The 16,749-nt window shown below is 30.4% G+C and overlaps 1 protein-coding gene across 1 annotated transcript; it reads right to left on the bottom strand.

Moving 5' to 3' along the window:
• Positions 1 to 9: 9 nt before the first annotated feature.
• zbtb40 (zinc finger and BTB domain containing 40) lies at positions 10 to 16,636 on the bottom strand. Its single transcript, XM_048173011.1, has 17 exons — positions 16,509 to 16,636; positions 14,919 to 15,370; positions 14,719 to 14,840; positions 13,634 to 13,826; positions 13,365 to 13,492; positions 8,710 to 8,881; positions 8,501 to 8,637; positions 8,222 to 8,417; positions 7,981 to 8,099; positions 6,590 to 6,749; positions 6,115 to 6,480; positions 4,379 to 4,585; positions 4,123 to 4,287; positions 3,829 to 4,043; positions 2,687 to 2,846; positions 2,366 to 2,592; positions 10 to 842 (listed from the first exon to the last, which is right to left on the bottom strand). The coding sequence occupies exons 2-17, from the start codon at positions 15,361 to 15,363 to the stop codon at positions 642 to 644; spliced, it is 3,213 nt and encodes a 1,070-aa protein (XP_048028968.1). The 5' UTR covers positions 15,364 to 15,370; positions 16,509 to 16,636; the 3' UTR covers positions 10 to 641.
• Between the last annotated feature and the right edge of the window lie 113 nt (positions 16,637 to 16,749).

Raw genomic sequence — 16,749 nt, forward strand, 5'->3', positions numbered from 1 at the left:
GTTTTCTTCGACAAATTTTCCCATGATTTATTTAAAATTGCATTCATCAGATTTATACACGGATGTAGAAATGAAGTCAGCTTGGTCACAAAATAAAAGTTATTTTTAGCAGGAAAGCAAGACGGGCTATTTATACTTGTAAATAGACACTCCGTAAATGAATAGTAAAGCATTCTGAAATGGTCCAAACTCTCATTCACCAAAGCCCATCAGAAACACAAAACTCATCTCTGAACACGATGCTTGATTGGAGGTAGATACTGTGTTGGAAAATAAATTCAAATGAGTGTTTTTGCTATTAAAATCAGTTTGTGCTTGTCAGAATATATTCAGTAAATAAATAAAGACCCAGAGAACATAGTTCACAATGCAATGCAATCAAAAAAAAAAGATTCAGGCTGTAGTGAAGACACAGACGTCATCTTGAGCTATTTTTAACATGGATTTTGCATGCTTGTGTACGCATAGCCTCTTCCAGCAGAGGAAAACAAATCGAGTGATCCAGAGTCTTTTCATTAAAAATCATACATTCTTGTACAAAAACAATGTCACATGAAGGCTAAAGCCTTTAGTATCCTGTGTAAACCAGAAACATCATCATGCCATCTCAAAGAAAAATCATGATCATACACCCATGTGCTTCATTGACCCTCTTCACAGATGAGTGTGACTGTGCCGTTCAGCAGATCTTCCATGCTCACGGCCACGATTCCAGAGCCGCCGGGAGTTTCCTGTTGATCACCCAGAGCGACGAACACCTGCTGTGACCCCTCAATCCGGGATTGGTCGAGGCTAATCACTTGCTCCGCCTCTTGACCGGCTGTATCCTCGCACTGAATCACCTGGAATGAGTCAAGAAAACCTCAGTTAAGCCTCTTTTTGTTTGTAGTGAAATATTATTTAAGGCAAGACACTATTGTGGGCTATTTTGCTTCTCTAGTGGAAATAAAACATCCAACATACACATTTAAGTGTTTATTTAATTGCACTTTATCTATTTGTGTCTGTAGATTTAAATTACAATACAAATCCTTACAGGCCATTTTAAAAGTTTTTTGTCAAAAAATAATTTTAGGTGTGATGTGCTATATACAGTACAGTCCAAAAGTTTGGAACCAAGATTTTTAATGTTTTTAAAAGAAGTTTCGTCTGCTCACCAAGGCTACATTTATTTAATTAAAAATACAGTAAAAAACAGTAATATTGTGAAATATTATTACAATTTAAAATAACTGTGTACTATTTAGATATATTTGACAAAGTAATTTATTCCTGTGATGGCAAAGCTGAATTTTCAGCATCGTTACTCCAGTCTTCAGTGTCACATGATCCTTCAGAAATCATTCTAATATGCTGATTTGCTGCTCAAGAAACATTTATGATTATTTTCAATGTTGAAAACAGTTGTGTACTTTTTTTTTCAGGATTCCTTGATGAATAGAAAGTTCAAAAGAACAGCATTTATCTGAAATACAAAGCTTCTGTAGCATTATACACTACCGTTCAAAAGTTTTTTGAAAAGAAATTAAAGAAATGAATACTTTTATTCAGCAAGGATGCATTAAATCAATCAAAAGTGGCAGTAAAGACATTTATAATGTTACAAAAGATTAGATTTCAGATAAACACTGTTCTTTTGAACTTTCTATTCATCAAATAATCCTGAAAAAAAATATTGTACACAAATATTTTGTACAATTGTACACATTAAATGTTTCTTGAGCAGCAGATCAGCATATTAGAATGATTTCTGAAGGATCATGTGACACTGAAGACTGGAGTAATGATGCTGAAAATTCAGCTTTGCATCACAGGAATAAATTACTTTGTCAAATATATTTAAATAGTACACAGTTATTTTAAATTGTAATAATATTTCACAATATTACTGTTTTTTACTGTATTTTTAATTAAATAAATGTAGCCTTGGTGAGCAGATGAAACTTCTTTTAAAAACATTAAAAATCTTAGTGGTTCCAAACTTTTGGACTGTACTGTATATATATATATTTATTAAATTATATATGTTTTTATTATTAATTATTATATTATATAATATGTACTGCAATGAATCAAATGGGGACAGTTAATTAAAACTTTGACCCTATTCACTTCTTGTGTCTTGCCTTAACCATTGGAAATATCTTTAAGTTAATTGGACACAATATGTTGGGCATTTGTTCTGAAACCCTGACTAATATTACAAGTAGATATTATTATTATTATAAGGAAATTGCAATAAAAGAGTAAATTATGATCCTTTAAACTTTAATTGCACTGCAGATTACATTTAATTTCACTTCCCACAAATAAATGCACATTGTCTAATTTTTGACGGGTCATTGTAGGAGGTTTGGGGCGTCACCGTTTGAGAACTGGAGGCCTGTGTCTGTGCTTCCTCTTGCATGAGCTGCAGGTGCTTGGACAGGAAGTGCTGCTGGAACTCAGGCTCTGAGGGGAAGTGGAGAGAGCAGACCATACAGCTGAACACAGAGCTGGCCTGACTCGACTGTCCGCTGCAGACGTGCTGCTGCAGCTCCTGCTCGCTCGTCAGAGTGCTGTCACAGTTCACACACTTCCACAAGCGCACTTCTGAACAACACATACACACACAATCAATACTAGTACATCGTGACTGTAACAGTATCAATGGTTAGTTCATACAAACTTAGTGGTCATTCCTTACCTGTGTGATTGGTTATCTGGTGTTTTAACAGACTATTTCGGTTGCTAAATGTCTTGTCACACTTGTCACACGGCAGCAGAGATTTGATGTGTTTGTTGCCCTGGGCAGAGGCGCTCTCAGGGTGGGCAGTGCGATTGTGGTACCACAGACCAGAGAGCGTCTGAAACAGAAACAAAATGGTAACAATTTTCAAGTAAAATGTTATATATATATAATTATTATTTATAATTTTTATTATATATTATATATATAATTATATAAAATATAAATATCAATTATTTAAATGATATATATATATATATAATATTATAATATACATATAAATAAAAACAATAAATAAAATAATAATTATTTATTAAAAACATTTGTAATATTTATATAATACAAAAGCCTAAGTATAATATATATATATATATATATATATATAATGTATACTAAAATAATATATTAAAATATATTAAAAATACATTATATATTAAAATAATGTATACTTATATTTTATATTATATAAATATTACAAAAAAAATTAAATAATATAATGTTCATAAAATGATCCTGGGAAAAAAATTATAATAATAAGAAATGTAAGAAATGTATTCAGAAGAATAAATTACATTTTAAAATATATTCAAAGAGAAAACATTTATTTTAAATTGTAATAATATTTCACAATATTACTTTTTTTACTGTATTTTTGATCAAATAATTCTAGCCTTGGTAAGCTTAAGAGAATAATGAAAAATGCATCTAATGACCCCAAATGTTTGAACGGTTGTGTATATTATATTATATTATATTATATTATATTATATTATATTATATTATATTATATTATATTATATTATATTATATTATATTATATATTTTGCTGAAAAAATGTGTGCTTGTGCGATATTTAAAATAAATGTAACTTGTTGATATTTTGTATTTAATGCAATAGCATTTATATATTTTATGTGCATTTTAAGTGTCAAAAAATATTTTATGGGTCACTGTACTTACTTATTTCATGCAAATCATTGCCTATAAGCAAATTGCACAAAAAGAGAGTAACATGGAAACAAGTTTCTATTGGAGAGAAATAATCCTATCATTTTATACTAAGAATCCTACATTCAACAAATCAAGTTTACTGTTCTTGCCTGATAGGACTTTTTGCACATCTTGCAGCTGTAGGGTTTGTTGCCGTCATGAACGTTCATGTGTTTCTCCAGATTGGCTTCGCTGTTAAAGATCTTGCTGCACTCAGGACACTGGTGCAGCTCTTTCGGATGCACCTCCTGGATGTGCTGTCGGAGCTCGTCCAGCGAAGAGAAACTCACCCGGCATTTCTGACAGTCATGTGGTTCTGTAATGTCTAATGGGACAGAGAAGTAGTTTAGCTTGTGTTTATTAGAGAGTGAAATATATCACGTGACTCACGTGGAGGTGCTTACTGTGAAAGTTCTGGAGATGGACGGATAGTCCATTGGCTTGTTTGAAGCCTTTCCCACATTCCCTGCAGACATACGGTTTGTCTCCGGTGTGCGTACGGACATGACGTGTCAGTTCGATGGACTGTGCGAATGAGGCTGAGCAGTACTGACAGCAGTACATTTTACCTGCAAATGCAGAATTTGCATAATGTTGTCATGCTGGTTTCCACACAAAAGCCTGATATAATAATTAGAGAAGCCATTTAAACCACCCCACCCTCGGCATGCTTCTTCTTGGTGTGGTAGGACAGAGCGGCGGCCACAGAAAAGCTCATGTCACAGTGTTTGCAGTGGAAGGGTTTTTCTCCCGTGTGTAGACGCATGTGGTTCTTCAGGGACGAGGTGGCAGCAAACTTCGCCCCACACTCCTCACACGCGTACGGCCTCTCCTCGAAATGTTCAGTGCGTTTATGATACAACAGACCTGAAGGATATAAGAATTGAAATCATAAAACAGTGCCGATGTAAGAGTGATTTGTGTCTAAGGTTCATTTTATATCCAAAGATATGTCCTCGGACAAGTGCGATTTTTCTTTTTATTGTAATTTTAGAGATGGTGAACATACATCGACAGCTCTGGTATGAAATTTCACATTTCATACCAGGGAAATTTTATCATAATACTTGATACCAATTTTTATACTATAACAAAAACTAAAGCACTAATGAATACACTAGTTTATTTATTTAATTATTACTACTAATAATACCAATAATGATATGAATAATAATGCAAATAATATTAGTATTTATTATTATTATTATTATTAAATAAACAAGTGCTTTCATTAGCATATTAGCTTGATAATAATATTAATTAGTTTTATTATACATTTTTAATAGTAAATAAATATTATTTTGTAGATATAATTATTTACAGTTAATTAATAATTAATAATATAACAAAATTTATATTAGTATTTAGTACTAATAGTAAAAATTAGTACTTTAATAACAACAGTATAAAAATAATATAACAACGTTAATAATAATAAATATTATTATTAGATAAACAAGTGTTTTCATTAGCATATTAGATTAATAATATAATTAAATATAATTTTATTAGTAATTTTTATTAGTAATTGATAATAGTAATTAATTATTATTGTTGCTGTTGTTGTTGTTATTATTATTGTTATTTGCATTTAATTCATAATTAATAATATAACAATATTTATATTAGTATTTTTTTATTAACAAGTTTATTAATGTTGAATAACATTATTATTATTATTATTATTATTATTTGATATTAATTGATAATAGTAATTAATTATTATTGTTGCCGTTGTTGTTGTTATTATTATTGTTATTTGCATTTAATTCATAATTAATAATATAACAAATATATATTAGTATTTAGCTTTAACAACAGTATAAAATAATAACAACATTAATAATATTAAATATTATTATTAAATAAACAAGTGTTTTATTAGCATATTAGCTTAATAATATTATTAACTAATTAAAATTAGTAAAATTAATTATTTTTGTTACAGTTGATAATATTATTTCCATTTAATTCATAATTAAAACTATAACAATATTTATATTAGTTTTTGTTTTAATTACAACAGTTTATTAAAGCTGAATTATTATTATCATTTAATTAGTAATTAATAATATTAACATATTTAAAAATAATTTTTACATTTAATTTTAACAATAATTATCATTATCATTATTGCTGCTGCTGTTATTAAAGTTAAACATAATATAAATGTTATTATACTACTAATTACAAATTAAATTAGCTTGTACAAGTACTTTTTACATCATAATCGAGACACTAAACTATTATTTAAAAGAGAAGAGGAATGGGATCAAGACCAAGTTGCAGGCCAGGTTCGAATCTGCATCACCTGTATGAGCACCACAGCTCAACATGTCTGGAGCACATGCATTAACAACCAGTGTTTCAAAGTCTTGAAAATGCTCATCACCCACCTGAGGAGTGTTTGAAGATCTTGGGGCACATGTCACATGGTACTTGTTCTGTTTTCTTCTTCTTAGCCGGGGGGCCGCCGTGGGCATCCATGCAGTGCTGGTGAAGGCTCTTGAGCGTTGGAAACGCCATTGAACACTCTGAGCAGCGCTGCTCCTTCCCCGGCGCGAGGGCACAGCCTTTCTTATGCTTTATCAAACGGCACTTAAAGTCAAACGTTTTATTACACCACTCGCAGCGGTAAGACACAGGCACAGCCTTCCTTTTGCCTTTTTTTGAGTCTTCCCCATCATCATCCTCAGAGTCTGCAGTTGATCCCTCTTGCTCAACCCCAGATTTCGCAGGACAGTCAGAATCTGACAGAGACCCTGTTTTCAATATAGACACAAAGTAAAGGTTTGTTACGGTTTAAATGCAATGCCAAACTATCATATCATCACATGGACAGAAACATGTCTGTTCTGTGAAGTCCTTCACCAGTATGTTTGAGGTGTTTCATGAGAGTGGTCAGCTGAGGGTTGGCAGAGAGCAGCTGGCACAGTGAACTGGCAAACTCTGAGTCATGACTCAAAACTCTCTCGACAGTCTGCTGTACTGACTCCAGCTCACCATCAGCTCTCCGACAGCTCTGGAGAAACTAGGACACACAAAAATAATGTTATGTTATATTTTATTTTATATATTGTATATTTGCTCCTCTTGGAAATACAACAACATGCGATTAGTGTTTTATTCTAATTCATAGTACACTGTGTTGAGTGTGTTTTTTAAATATGCATCTATACATTTTGGACTAATATTACCCACAACCCCTTGTGTATTACTAGGAAAAAAAGAGTTTGACTCTTTTCGACTTTTTGTTGAATGAATGCAAGGTCATGGCTGCCTCAGCAATGTCTTACTACATACTCAAAGTGTCTACTTTGACAGTGAATTATACTTACTGTTTAAAAGTTTGGGGTCAGTATGATTTTTTTTTAAAGAAATTAAAAATTGTATACAGCAAGGATGCGTTAAATTGATCAAAACTGACCATAAAGACATTTATAATGTTAGAAAACATTTCTATTTCAAATGAATGCTGTTTATCCTGAAATCCTGAGAAAATGCAAAGGTTTCCACAAACATATTAAGCAGCACACATACATATATGTATATATACTCACGATAAATCGCATCCAAAATAAAATGTTGTGTTTACATAATATATGTGTGTGAATTTAAGAAATATTTATATGCATGCATGTATATTTATATATAATTTATATTATATATAAATATCAATATTTTATATATAAATATAATATATTTTTGTTAAATATAGATATACATGTGTGTATTATATATACATAATACATACACACAGTACACACACATATTATGTAAACAAACTTTTATTTTGTGTGTATATATATATATATATATATATATATATATATATATATAGATAGATAGATAGATAGATAGATATGGTGCACAAGCAGTATTAGAGATGCGCCGATATATCGGCCAGTAATAACATTCAGAAAGTTAAGAAAGTTATTTCTTAAGAAATAACTTTAATCTTCAGAATTAGTTAATGTGTGTTAATATTAATTTGAGTAATGTGTTTATGTTTATAACATTTCTTTCAAAAAAGCTATAAAAGGCAGAACCACCAAACTATCGGTATCGTTATCGGCAGATATTACTCCGAATAATATAGCTATATATATATATATATATATATATATATATATATATATATATATATATATATATATATACATATATATATATATATATTAGTATATATATATACTGCTTGTGCACCATTTAGTATGAGTACACAGACCATAATTTTTAAAATTTTATCCTCCATTTCTTACTTCGGCAAATCGCTCTGTTCCATGATCCTTTGCGACCAAACCCTGTTCGAGCAGGGTAGTGTCAGTGACTGTTTCCAGAATAAGTGATTTGTGCTGGAAGAGCACATCTATGTCTTTAACTAAAAAAAAACAATAAACAAAATAGAAATAATTTTTCCAAATTCACACACATTCAGAGGATAGCAGTTGACACGTAGTGACCAAAAGCAGCGTGTTGATTTAAAAGCTGTTTGACACTCACTGGTTTGGAGAAGTTTTTGTGCATCTTGTTTCTCCTTGAGCTCTTGCATGAGGAGCGTCAGCTCTGGACTGTGTGTCTCTGTCCACAGGAGAAGCCTCCATACAGTCACCGCCTGCAGTGAACCGGCCAACGCTGCAGATATCAGCCTTTCAACCACTTTGCCATCTCCTTTTGGTCGCAGCAGGGCTTCAATACACTGAATGGACACAATTCTGTTAAAATTTGTTCCTTGCATTGAATCCACTGCTAAAAACTCATTTTGTAATGCAACATGTGTACCTCTCTCTCATTTGCAGGCATGTCAGGACCCATTTTAAGGCTCTGTTCGAAGAGCTGGAGGTCCAGATTCAGCTCGATGAGTCTGTTCTGATATATTCTCAACAAATCCATCCCACTGCTGTCTTCGGCTGTGTTACCTGAAAAAGTAGCAGTCATCAGAAGGAATATGATGCATGATGACATGGATCAGATGTTTTTGTTGTGCATACCCCTTGCGTTTTTTAGGTTCTCCAGAAGTTGAAGCAGATCGGAGGAGCTTTCCTTCACCTCATTGAGCAGGTTCAGAAATGTTTCTTCACTTATGGCCTTCTCTCTGACTTTACATAACAAGCTTTCCACCACCTCCACAGATGATGCAGAACAACAGCACAGCAACACTGCCTTAAGAAGAACAAACACATACACTACCATTCAAAAGTTTGGGGTCAGCTTTTTTTTTAAAGAAATTAAAACTTTTATTCAGTAAGGATGCATTAAACTATTCAAAAGTGACAGTAAAGACATTTATGGAAGAGGATTAGGGCCAAGCAATAATAAAAAAATAAAACCATCTCGAGATTAAAGTTGTTAAATTTCGAGAATAAACTCGTTAAATTTCAAGAAAAAAGGCGAGCTAAAATGTTGAGAATAAACTCATTAAATTACGAGAAAAAAAACATTAAATTTCGAGAAAAAAGTCGAGATAAAATGTTGAGAAAAAACTCATTAAATTACGAGAAAAAACTCGTTAAATTTCAAGAAAAAAGTCGAGATAAAATGTTGAGAATAAACACATTACATTACGAGAAAAAACTCGTTAAATTTCGAGAAAAAAGTCGAAATAAAATATTGAGAATAAACTCGTTAAATTATGAGAAAAAACTCGTTAAATTTCGAGAAAAAAGTCGAAATAAAATATTGAGAATAAACTCGTTAAATTATGAGAAAAAACTTGTTAAATTTCGAGAAAAAAGTCGAAATAAAATATTGAGAATAAACACATTACATTACGAGAAAAAACTCGTTAAATTTCGAGAAAAAAGTCGAAATAAAATATTGAGAATAAACTCGTTAAATTATGAGAAAAAACTCGTTAAATTTCGAGAAAAAAGTCGAGATAAAATGTTGAGAATAAACTCGTTAAATTACGAGAAAAAACTCGTTAAATTTCGAGAAAAAAGTCGAGATAAAATATTGAGAACAAATTAGTTAAATTTCGAGAAAAAAGTCGAGATAAAATATTGAGAACAAACTCGTTAAATTACGAGAAAAAACTCGTTAAATTTCGAGAAAAAAGTCGAGATAAAATATTGAGAACAAATTCGTTAAATTACGAGAAAAAACTCATTAAATTTCAAGAAAAAAGTCGAGATAAAATGTTGAGAATTAAGTCATTAAATTACGAGAAAAAACTCGTTAAATTTCGAGAAAAAAGTCGAAATAAAATGTTGAGAATAAACTCATTAAATTACGAGAAAAAACACGTTAAATTTTGAGAAAAAAGTCGAGATAAAATGTTGAGAATAAACTCATTAAATTACGAGAATAAACTCGTTAAATTACGAGAAAAAACTTGTTAAATTTCGAGAAAAAAACTCATTAAATTTCAAGAAAAAAGTCGAGATAAAATGTTGAGAATAAACTCATTAAATTACGAGAAAAAAACTTGTTAAATTTCGAGAAAAAAGTCGAAATAAAATATTGAGAATAAACTCGTTAAATTATGAGAAAAAACTCGTTAAATTTCGAGAAAAAAGTCGAGATAAAATGTTGAGAATAAACTCGTTAAATTACGAGAAAAAACTTGTTAAATTTCGAGAAAAAAACTAATTAAATTTCAAGAAAAAAGTCGAGATAAAATGTTGAGAATAAACTCATTAAATTACGAGAAAAAACTTGTTAAATTTCGAGAAAAAAGTCGAAATAAAATATTGAGAATAAACTCGTTAAATTATGAGAAAAAACTCGTTAAATTTCGAGAAAAAAGTCGAGATAAAATGTTGAGAATAAACTCATTAAATTACGAGAAAAAACTCGTTAAATTTCGAGAAAAAAGTCGAGATAAAATGTTGAGAATTAAGTCATTAAATTACGAGAAAAAACTCGTTAAATTTCGAGAAAAAAGTCGAGATAAAATGTTGAGAATAAACTCATTAAATTACGAGAAAAAACTCGTTAAATTTCAAGAAAAAAGTCGAGATAAAATGTTGAGAATAAACTCATTAAATTACGAGAAAAAACTTGTTAAATTTCGAGAAAAAAGTCGAGATAAAATGTTGAGAATAAACTCAATAAATTACGAGAAAAAACTCGTTAAATTTCGAGAAAAAAGTCGAGATAAAATGTTGAGAATAAACTCATTAAATTACGAGAAAAAACTCGTTAAATTTCCAGAAAAAAGTCGAGATAAAATGTTGAGAATAAACTCCTTAAATTACGAGAAAAAAACTTGTTAAATTTCGAGAAAAAAGTCGAAATAAAATGTTGAGAATAAACTCGTTAAATTACGAGAAAAAACTTGTTAAATTTCGAGAAAAAAGTCAAAATAAAATATTGAGAATAAACTCGTTAAATTACGAGAAAAAACTCGTTAAATTTTGAGAAAAAAGTCGAGATAAAATGTTGAGAATAAACTCATTAAATTACGAGAAAAAACTTGTTAAATTTTGAGAAAAAAGTCGAAATAAAATGTTGAGAATAAACTCGTTAAATTACGAGAAAAAACTTGTTAAATTTCGAGAAAAAAGTCGAAATAAAATATTGAGAATAAACTCGTTAAATTACGAGAAAAAACTCGTTAAATTTTGAGAAAAAAGTCAAGATAAAATGTTGAGAATAAACTCATTAAATTACGAGAAAAAACTTGTTAAATTTCGAGAAAAAAGTTGAAATAAAATATTGAGAATAAACTCGTTAAATTACGAGAAAAAACTTGTTAAATTTCGAGAAAAAAGTTGAAATAAAATATTGAGAATAAACTCGTTAAATTACGAGAAAAAACTTGTTAAATTTCAAGAAAAAAGTCGAGATAAAATGTTGAGAATAAACTCATTAAATTACGAGAAAAAACTTGTTAAATTTCGAGAAAAAAGTCGAAATAAAATATTGAGAATAAACTCGTTAAATTATGAGAAAAAACTCGTTAAATTTCGAGAAAAAAGTCGAGATAAAATGTTGAGAATAAACTCATTAAATTACGAGAAAAAACTCGTTAAATTTCGAGAAAAAAGTCGAGATAAAATGTTGAGAATAAACATTAAATTACGAGAAAAAACTCGTTAAATTTCGAGAAAAAAGTCGAGATAAAATGTTGAGAATAAACATTAAATTACGAGAAAAAACTCGTTAAATTTTGAGAAAAAAGTCGAGATAAAATGTTGAGAATAAACTTGTTAAATTACGAGAAAAAACTCGTTAAATTTCGAGAAAAAAGTCGAGATAAAATGTTGAGAATAAACTCATTAAATTACGAGAAAAAACTCGTTAAATTTCAAGAAAAAAGTCGAGATAAAATGTTGAGAATAAACTCATTAAATTACGAGAAAAAACTCATTAAATTTCAAGAAAAAAGTCGAGATAAAATGTTGAGAATAAACTCATTAAATTACGAGAAAAAACTCGTTAAATTTTGAGAAAAAAGTCGAGATAAAATGTTGAGAATAAACTTGTTAAATTACGAGAAAAAACTCGTTAAATTTCGAGAAAAAAGTCGAGATAAAATGTTGAGAATAAACTCATTAAATTACGAGAAAAAACTCGTTAAATTTCAAGAAAAAAGTCGAGATAAAATGTTGAGAATAAACTCATTAAATTACGAGAAAAAACTCATTAAATTTCAAGAAAAAAGTCGAGATAAAATGTTGAGAATAAACTCATTAAATTACGAGAAAAAACTCGTTAAATTTTGAGAAAAAAGTCGAGATAAAATGTTGAGAATAAACATTAAATTACGAGAAAAAACTCGTTAAATTTCGAGAAAAAAGTCGAGATAAAATGTTGAGAATAAACTCATTAAATTACGAGAAAAAACTCGTTAAATTTCGAGAAAAAAGTCGAGATAAAATGTTGAGAATAAACTCGTTAAATTACGAGAAAAAACTCGTTAAATTTCAAGAAAAAAGTCTAGATAAAATGTTGAGAATAAACTCATTAAATTACGACTTTATTCTCAACATTTTATCTCGACTTTTTTCTCGAAATTTAACGAGTTTTTTCTCATAATTTAACGAATTTGTTCTCGTAATTTAACGACTTTTTTCTCGTAATTTAATGACTTTATTCTCAACATTTTATCTCGACTTTTTTCTTGAAATTTAACGACATTTTTCTCAAAATTTAACAACTTTAATCTCGAGATGGTTTTATTTTTTTATTATTGCTTGGCCCTATAATCCTCTTCGGTAGACATTTACGTTGTTACAAAAGATTTCTGTTTTAAATAAAAACTGCTTTTGAACTTTTATTCATTAAAGAATCCTGAAAAAAAAAGTATCACCGTTTCCACAAAAATATTAAGCAGCAAAACTGTTTTCAACATTGATAATAATAGTAAGAAATGTTTCTTGAGCACCAAATCAGCATATTTTAATGACACTGAAGACTGGAGTAATGATGCTGAAAATTCAGCTTTGCATCACAGGAATAAATTACATTTTAAAACATATTCAAATAATTTAAATTGAAATAATATTTCACAATATTACTGTTTTTACTGTATTTTTAATCAAATAAATAACAGCCTTGGTGAGAATAAGAGATTTCTTTTAAAAAACATTAAAAAACTTTACAAATCTGAAACTTTTAAATGTAGTATACTATAATTATAGAATGATTAATGCGTGCTGCTGTATTGTTTTATATAACAAAGTGTAAGGGGTAAATTTACCTCTTTTTCCATATCATTGGTACATCTGTTCACTGCATTGGTCAAAAGCTCTGAGAGGTTGTTAACACTGGAGAAGTGATGGGTTAGTTCTGATACGTGGTCTAAAAGCCCACCAGACCACCGAACATCTGTGGATAAACAGATCACAGGATTACAAGTTGTACAATCACTCAAAGTCAAGCAAATTCTGCCTTAAATATTTAGTCATTTTCATATCCTATTAATATCCCATGATTCAACACTCCCCACTTTAACTCAGGTCAGTTTACCTTTTGGCTCAGGGCAGCTCTCATTTCCCTGCTCCTCCAGAACTGATCCTGGATCAGGATTTAAACATTTTAGCTGTTCTAACAAAGCAAGGAGTGTTTGAGCTGACAGAACTCTCTCAACTTTCACAAGATTTAGCAGCCGCTGGTAAACTTCATCTGCTGATGGATCTTCTCTGAAGCTCTCCAATATGACCTGCAGAAGATCAGGGGGATTCAGATCTGAATCCAATACTACATTTGAATTGTAAAAACTGAATCCTAAATGCTTCTTTAGATTTTCAAAATACTGTATGTTAAGAAGTGAATTATCAGTTGCATTCACTGGCGGCCAAAAGTTTGTAAAATACAGTAAAAAAACTGTAATATTTTGAGATATTATTTCAATTTAAAAAAAAAAAACTGTTTTCTATTGTAATATATTTTAAAAAGTAATTTATTCCTGTGATCAAAGCTGAATTTTCAGCATCATTACTCCAGTCTTCAGTGTCACATGATCCTTCAGAAATCATTCTAATATGCTGATTTGCTGCTCAAGAAACATTTCTTATTATTATCAATGTTGAAAATAATTGTGCCGCTTAATATTTTTGTGGAAACCATGATACACAACCATTTAAAAATTTGGGGTAAATAAAATTAAGTATTTTATTCAACAAGGTTGCATTAAAATGATTAAAGTGACAGTAAATACATTTATAATGTTACAAAAGACTTCAAATAAATGCTGTTCTTTTGAATTTTATTCAATAAAGAATCCTAAAAAAAAAATAACACAGTTTCCACATAAATATTAAGAAACAAAATGTTTTCAACATTGATAATAATAAGAACCATTATTAATAATTGAGCATTGATAATAAATGAGCACTAAATCAGCATTTCTGATGAGAGTAATGACTGCTAAAAATTCATCCTTTCCATCATAGAATACATATCATTTTACAATATATTAAAATAACAATAAAAAATCCTGTTATTTTAAAACAAATAATATTTCACAATACTGTATTTTAATCAAATAAATTCAGCTTCGGTGAGAAGAAGAGCACAATTATTCCTTTTTTAACACTTTTTTACTATTTTACCTGGCGCTCCTCTGTGGAGATTGTATCCCAGATCTCAAGAACCTTAACATATGACCGTCCACTCTGTAGGATCTTTGTGATACCAGCTTGATTTTGAGAGATCAGCTCAACTGCGCTGTCCTCTGAGCATAGAAATAAACATAATTCATACAAAACAGTTGAATGAAGTGATCTCAATCCATTAATAACTTAATCTTTACCTTGCAAACTCTTCTTGTCCCTTTTAAGCTGCTCAGATTTAGATTGCTCCTCATGTTTTATCGCCTCTGTCTTAGTTTCCACAGAAGTCTGCTTCATGAGGTCAGTGAGAATGTTCTTAAAACCAACAGCCACATCAAACATCTGCAGGCTGTCTGCAGCGGCTATGAGTCGGGTGAAGTTGTGCTTCCCGGGAGGCAGTTTACCAGTGTACACAATGTCCAGAAGAGAGGAAAACTCTTGAGAGGACAGTAAATCTGTGTCGATGGAGATGGTGTCAGAACCTTCCAGAACAGACTTAAATAACATACTGGAGGCTGCCAGCACTAGTTTGTGAGCGGGATGGGGAGTCTCGCCCACCAGGATGGAGCAGTCGCAGAACTTCTTCTCTTTTCGTAAAGCATGCAGTTGCTGCATGAGCTGTCGACTGTAGTTTGGGAGCTCCATCTTGTACCTGTAGAGGTGGACAAGAAGAAAATGCAGAAAAAATATATCACAATTAACTGAGTTTATGCTTAAAACAAGTAAAAAATCTGTCAGTTGGCTAAGAAAAATATTGTTTTCCCTTTGAATTAAATCTATTTTTCTTGCCCTATTGAAAGGATTTTTTTTTAATTATTATTATTATAGGGATAAAAAAAATGTTGATACATTTTTCAGAAAACCAGACGTAATATCAATAAAGTAATTTTGCTTCTCAAGTAAATGTAAGATAATTGTACTGGAAAAGGGAGTTTATACTTAAAACGAGAATAATATTTGTCAGTGGGGTAAGAAAAAATATATTTTTCCCCTTCAAATTAATTTATTTTTCTTACCCCATTGACATCTTTTTTTATCTTGTTTTAAGCATAAACTCATTTAATTTTTTTTTCAGAACAAAAAAAGACAATATCCTATGTCCAATATCCTTTCTTATTATTATACTGATTCAAGAATTTCTAAATATTTGTAAAAATTAATTTTTTTTGCAGCGTGATATAAGGGGACCCCTTTACGTTTTGACGAAAATATCAGCACAAAAAGTACTTTATTGCTTCACATTAAGCTTAAAGATGACCCCAAAATTATGTTTGAGTAAAATATTCCTTTCCTATTCCTAAATAAAGTACACGCCTTGGCAAAACCTATTTGTGCACAGTGACTAACTTATATGTTTCATAGCATCTCATATATCATAACTTCTCTAAAAGCACATGAATATTTAGACAAATAAAATGTAAACAAACACAGTACATGAGGTGACATTATAACAGAAGGGGAGACATTTTAGCCTGTTTATTTCAACTATAAGATAAAGAAACAGATGTACACGATATACAACAATTTAGAAGGCAAGATAAAAGTGCAATTAGAGGAATTTTATCTCCACAGCAAGAACAAACTATGCAAACAACAAATATTTAACTATATAAGCTAAATGTGATGCCATAAACACATGCAATGGGTGACATTGCAGTGTTCGGCTAAGCTGCCATGCTATCTAATGCTAATATAAAAAATAAAAGCAGTAAAAAGTACAAATAGCACAATATTAGAGCCAAATGATTGTGCCTCACACAGCACACCACAGCTAAACACTTCCCCTTTACCTTTAAATTCAAAAGATCCGGCTCTTTATTTAAACTCCTTCGAAGGACAACATTCCGCTTCGCAATAAAGATTCGGCCCAAAACAGCGCGACACTGCGCATGCGCGTATAGTTATACAATGCGCATGCGCGTCAAGACTTGCGGTACTTTTACACGCATGCGTATAATGAACAGCTGGTATTTAGGATCATTAGAAACATATACTCCTCCATAGACATCAATCACCTAGTCACGTACATGC

Source organism: Megalobrama amblycephala, linkage group LG21 (genome assembly GCF_018812025.1).
Source record: "Megalobrama amblycephala isolate DHTTF-2021 linkage group LG21, ASM1881202v1, whole genome shotgun sequence".
Lineage (NCBI taxonomy): Eukaryota > Metazoa > Chordata > Actinopteri > Cypriniformes > Xenocyprididae > Megalobrama > Megalobrama amblycephala.

Excerpts from the sequence above, each read along its gene's own strand:
- zbtb40 (XM_048173011.1), bottom strand. The coding sequence starts at position 15,363 with ATGGAGCTCCCAAACTACAGTCGACAGCTCATGCAGCAACTGCATGCT. Across the intron at positions 8,418-8,500 it reads TGCCTGCAAATGAGAGAGAG|TGTATTGAAGCCCTGCTGCG; the intron begins GTACACATGTTG and ends GTGTCCATTCAG. Across the intron at positions 4,288-4,378 it reads CAAGAAGAAGCATGCCGAGG|GTAAAATGTACTGCTGTCAG; the intron begins GTGGGGTGGTTT and ends CTGCATTTGCAG.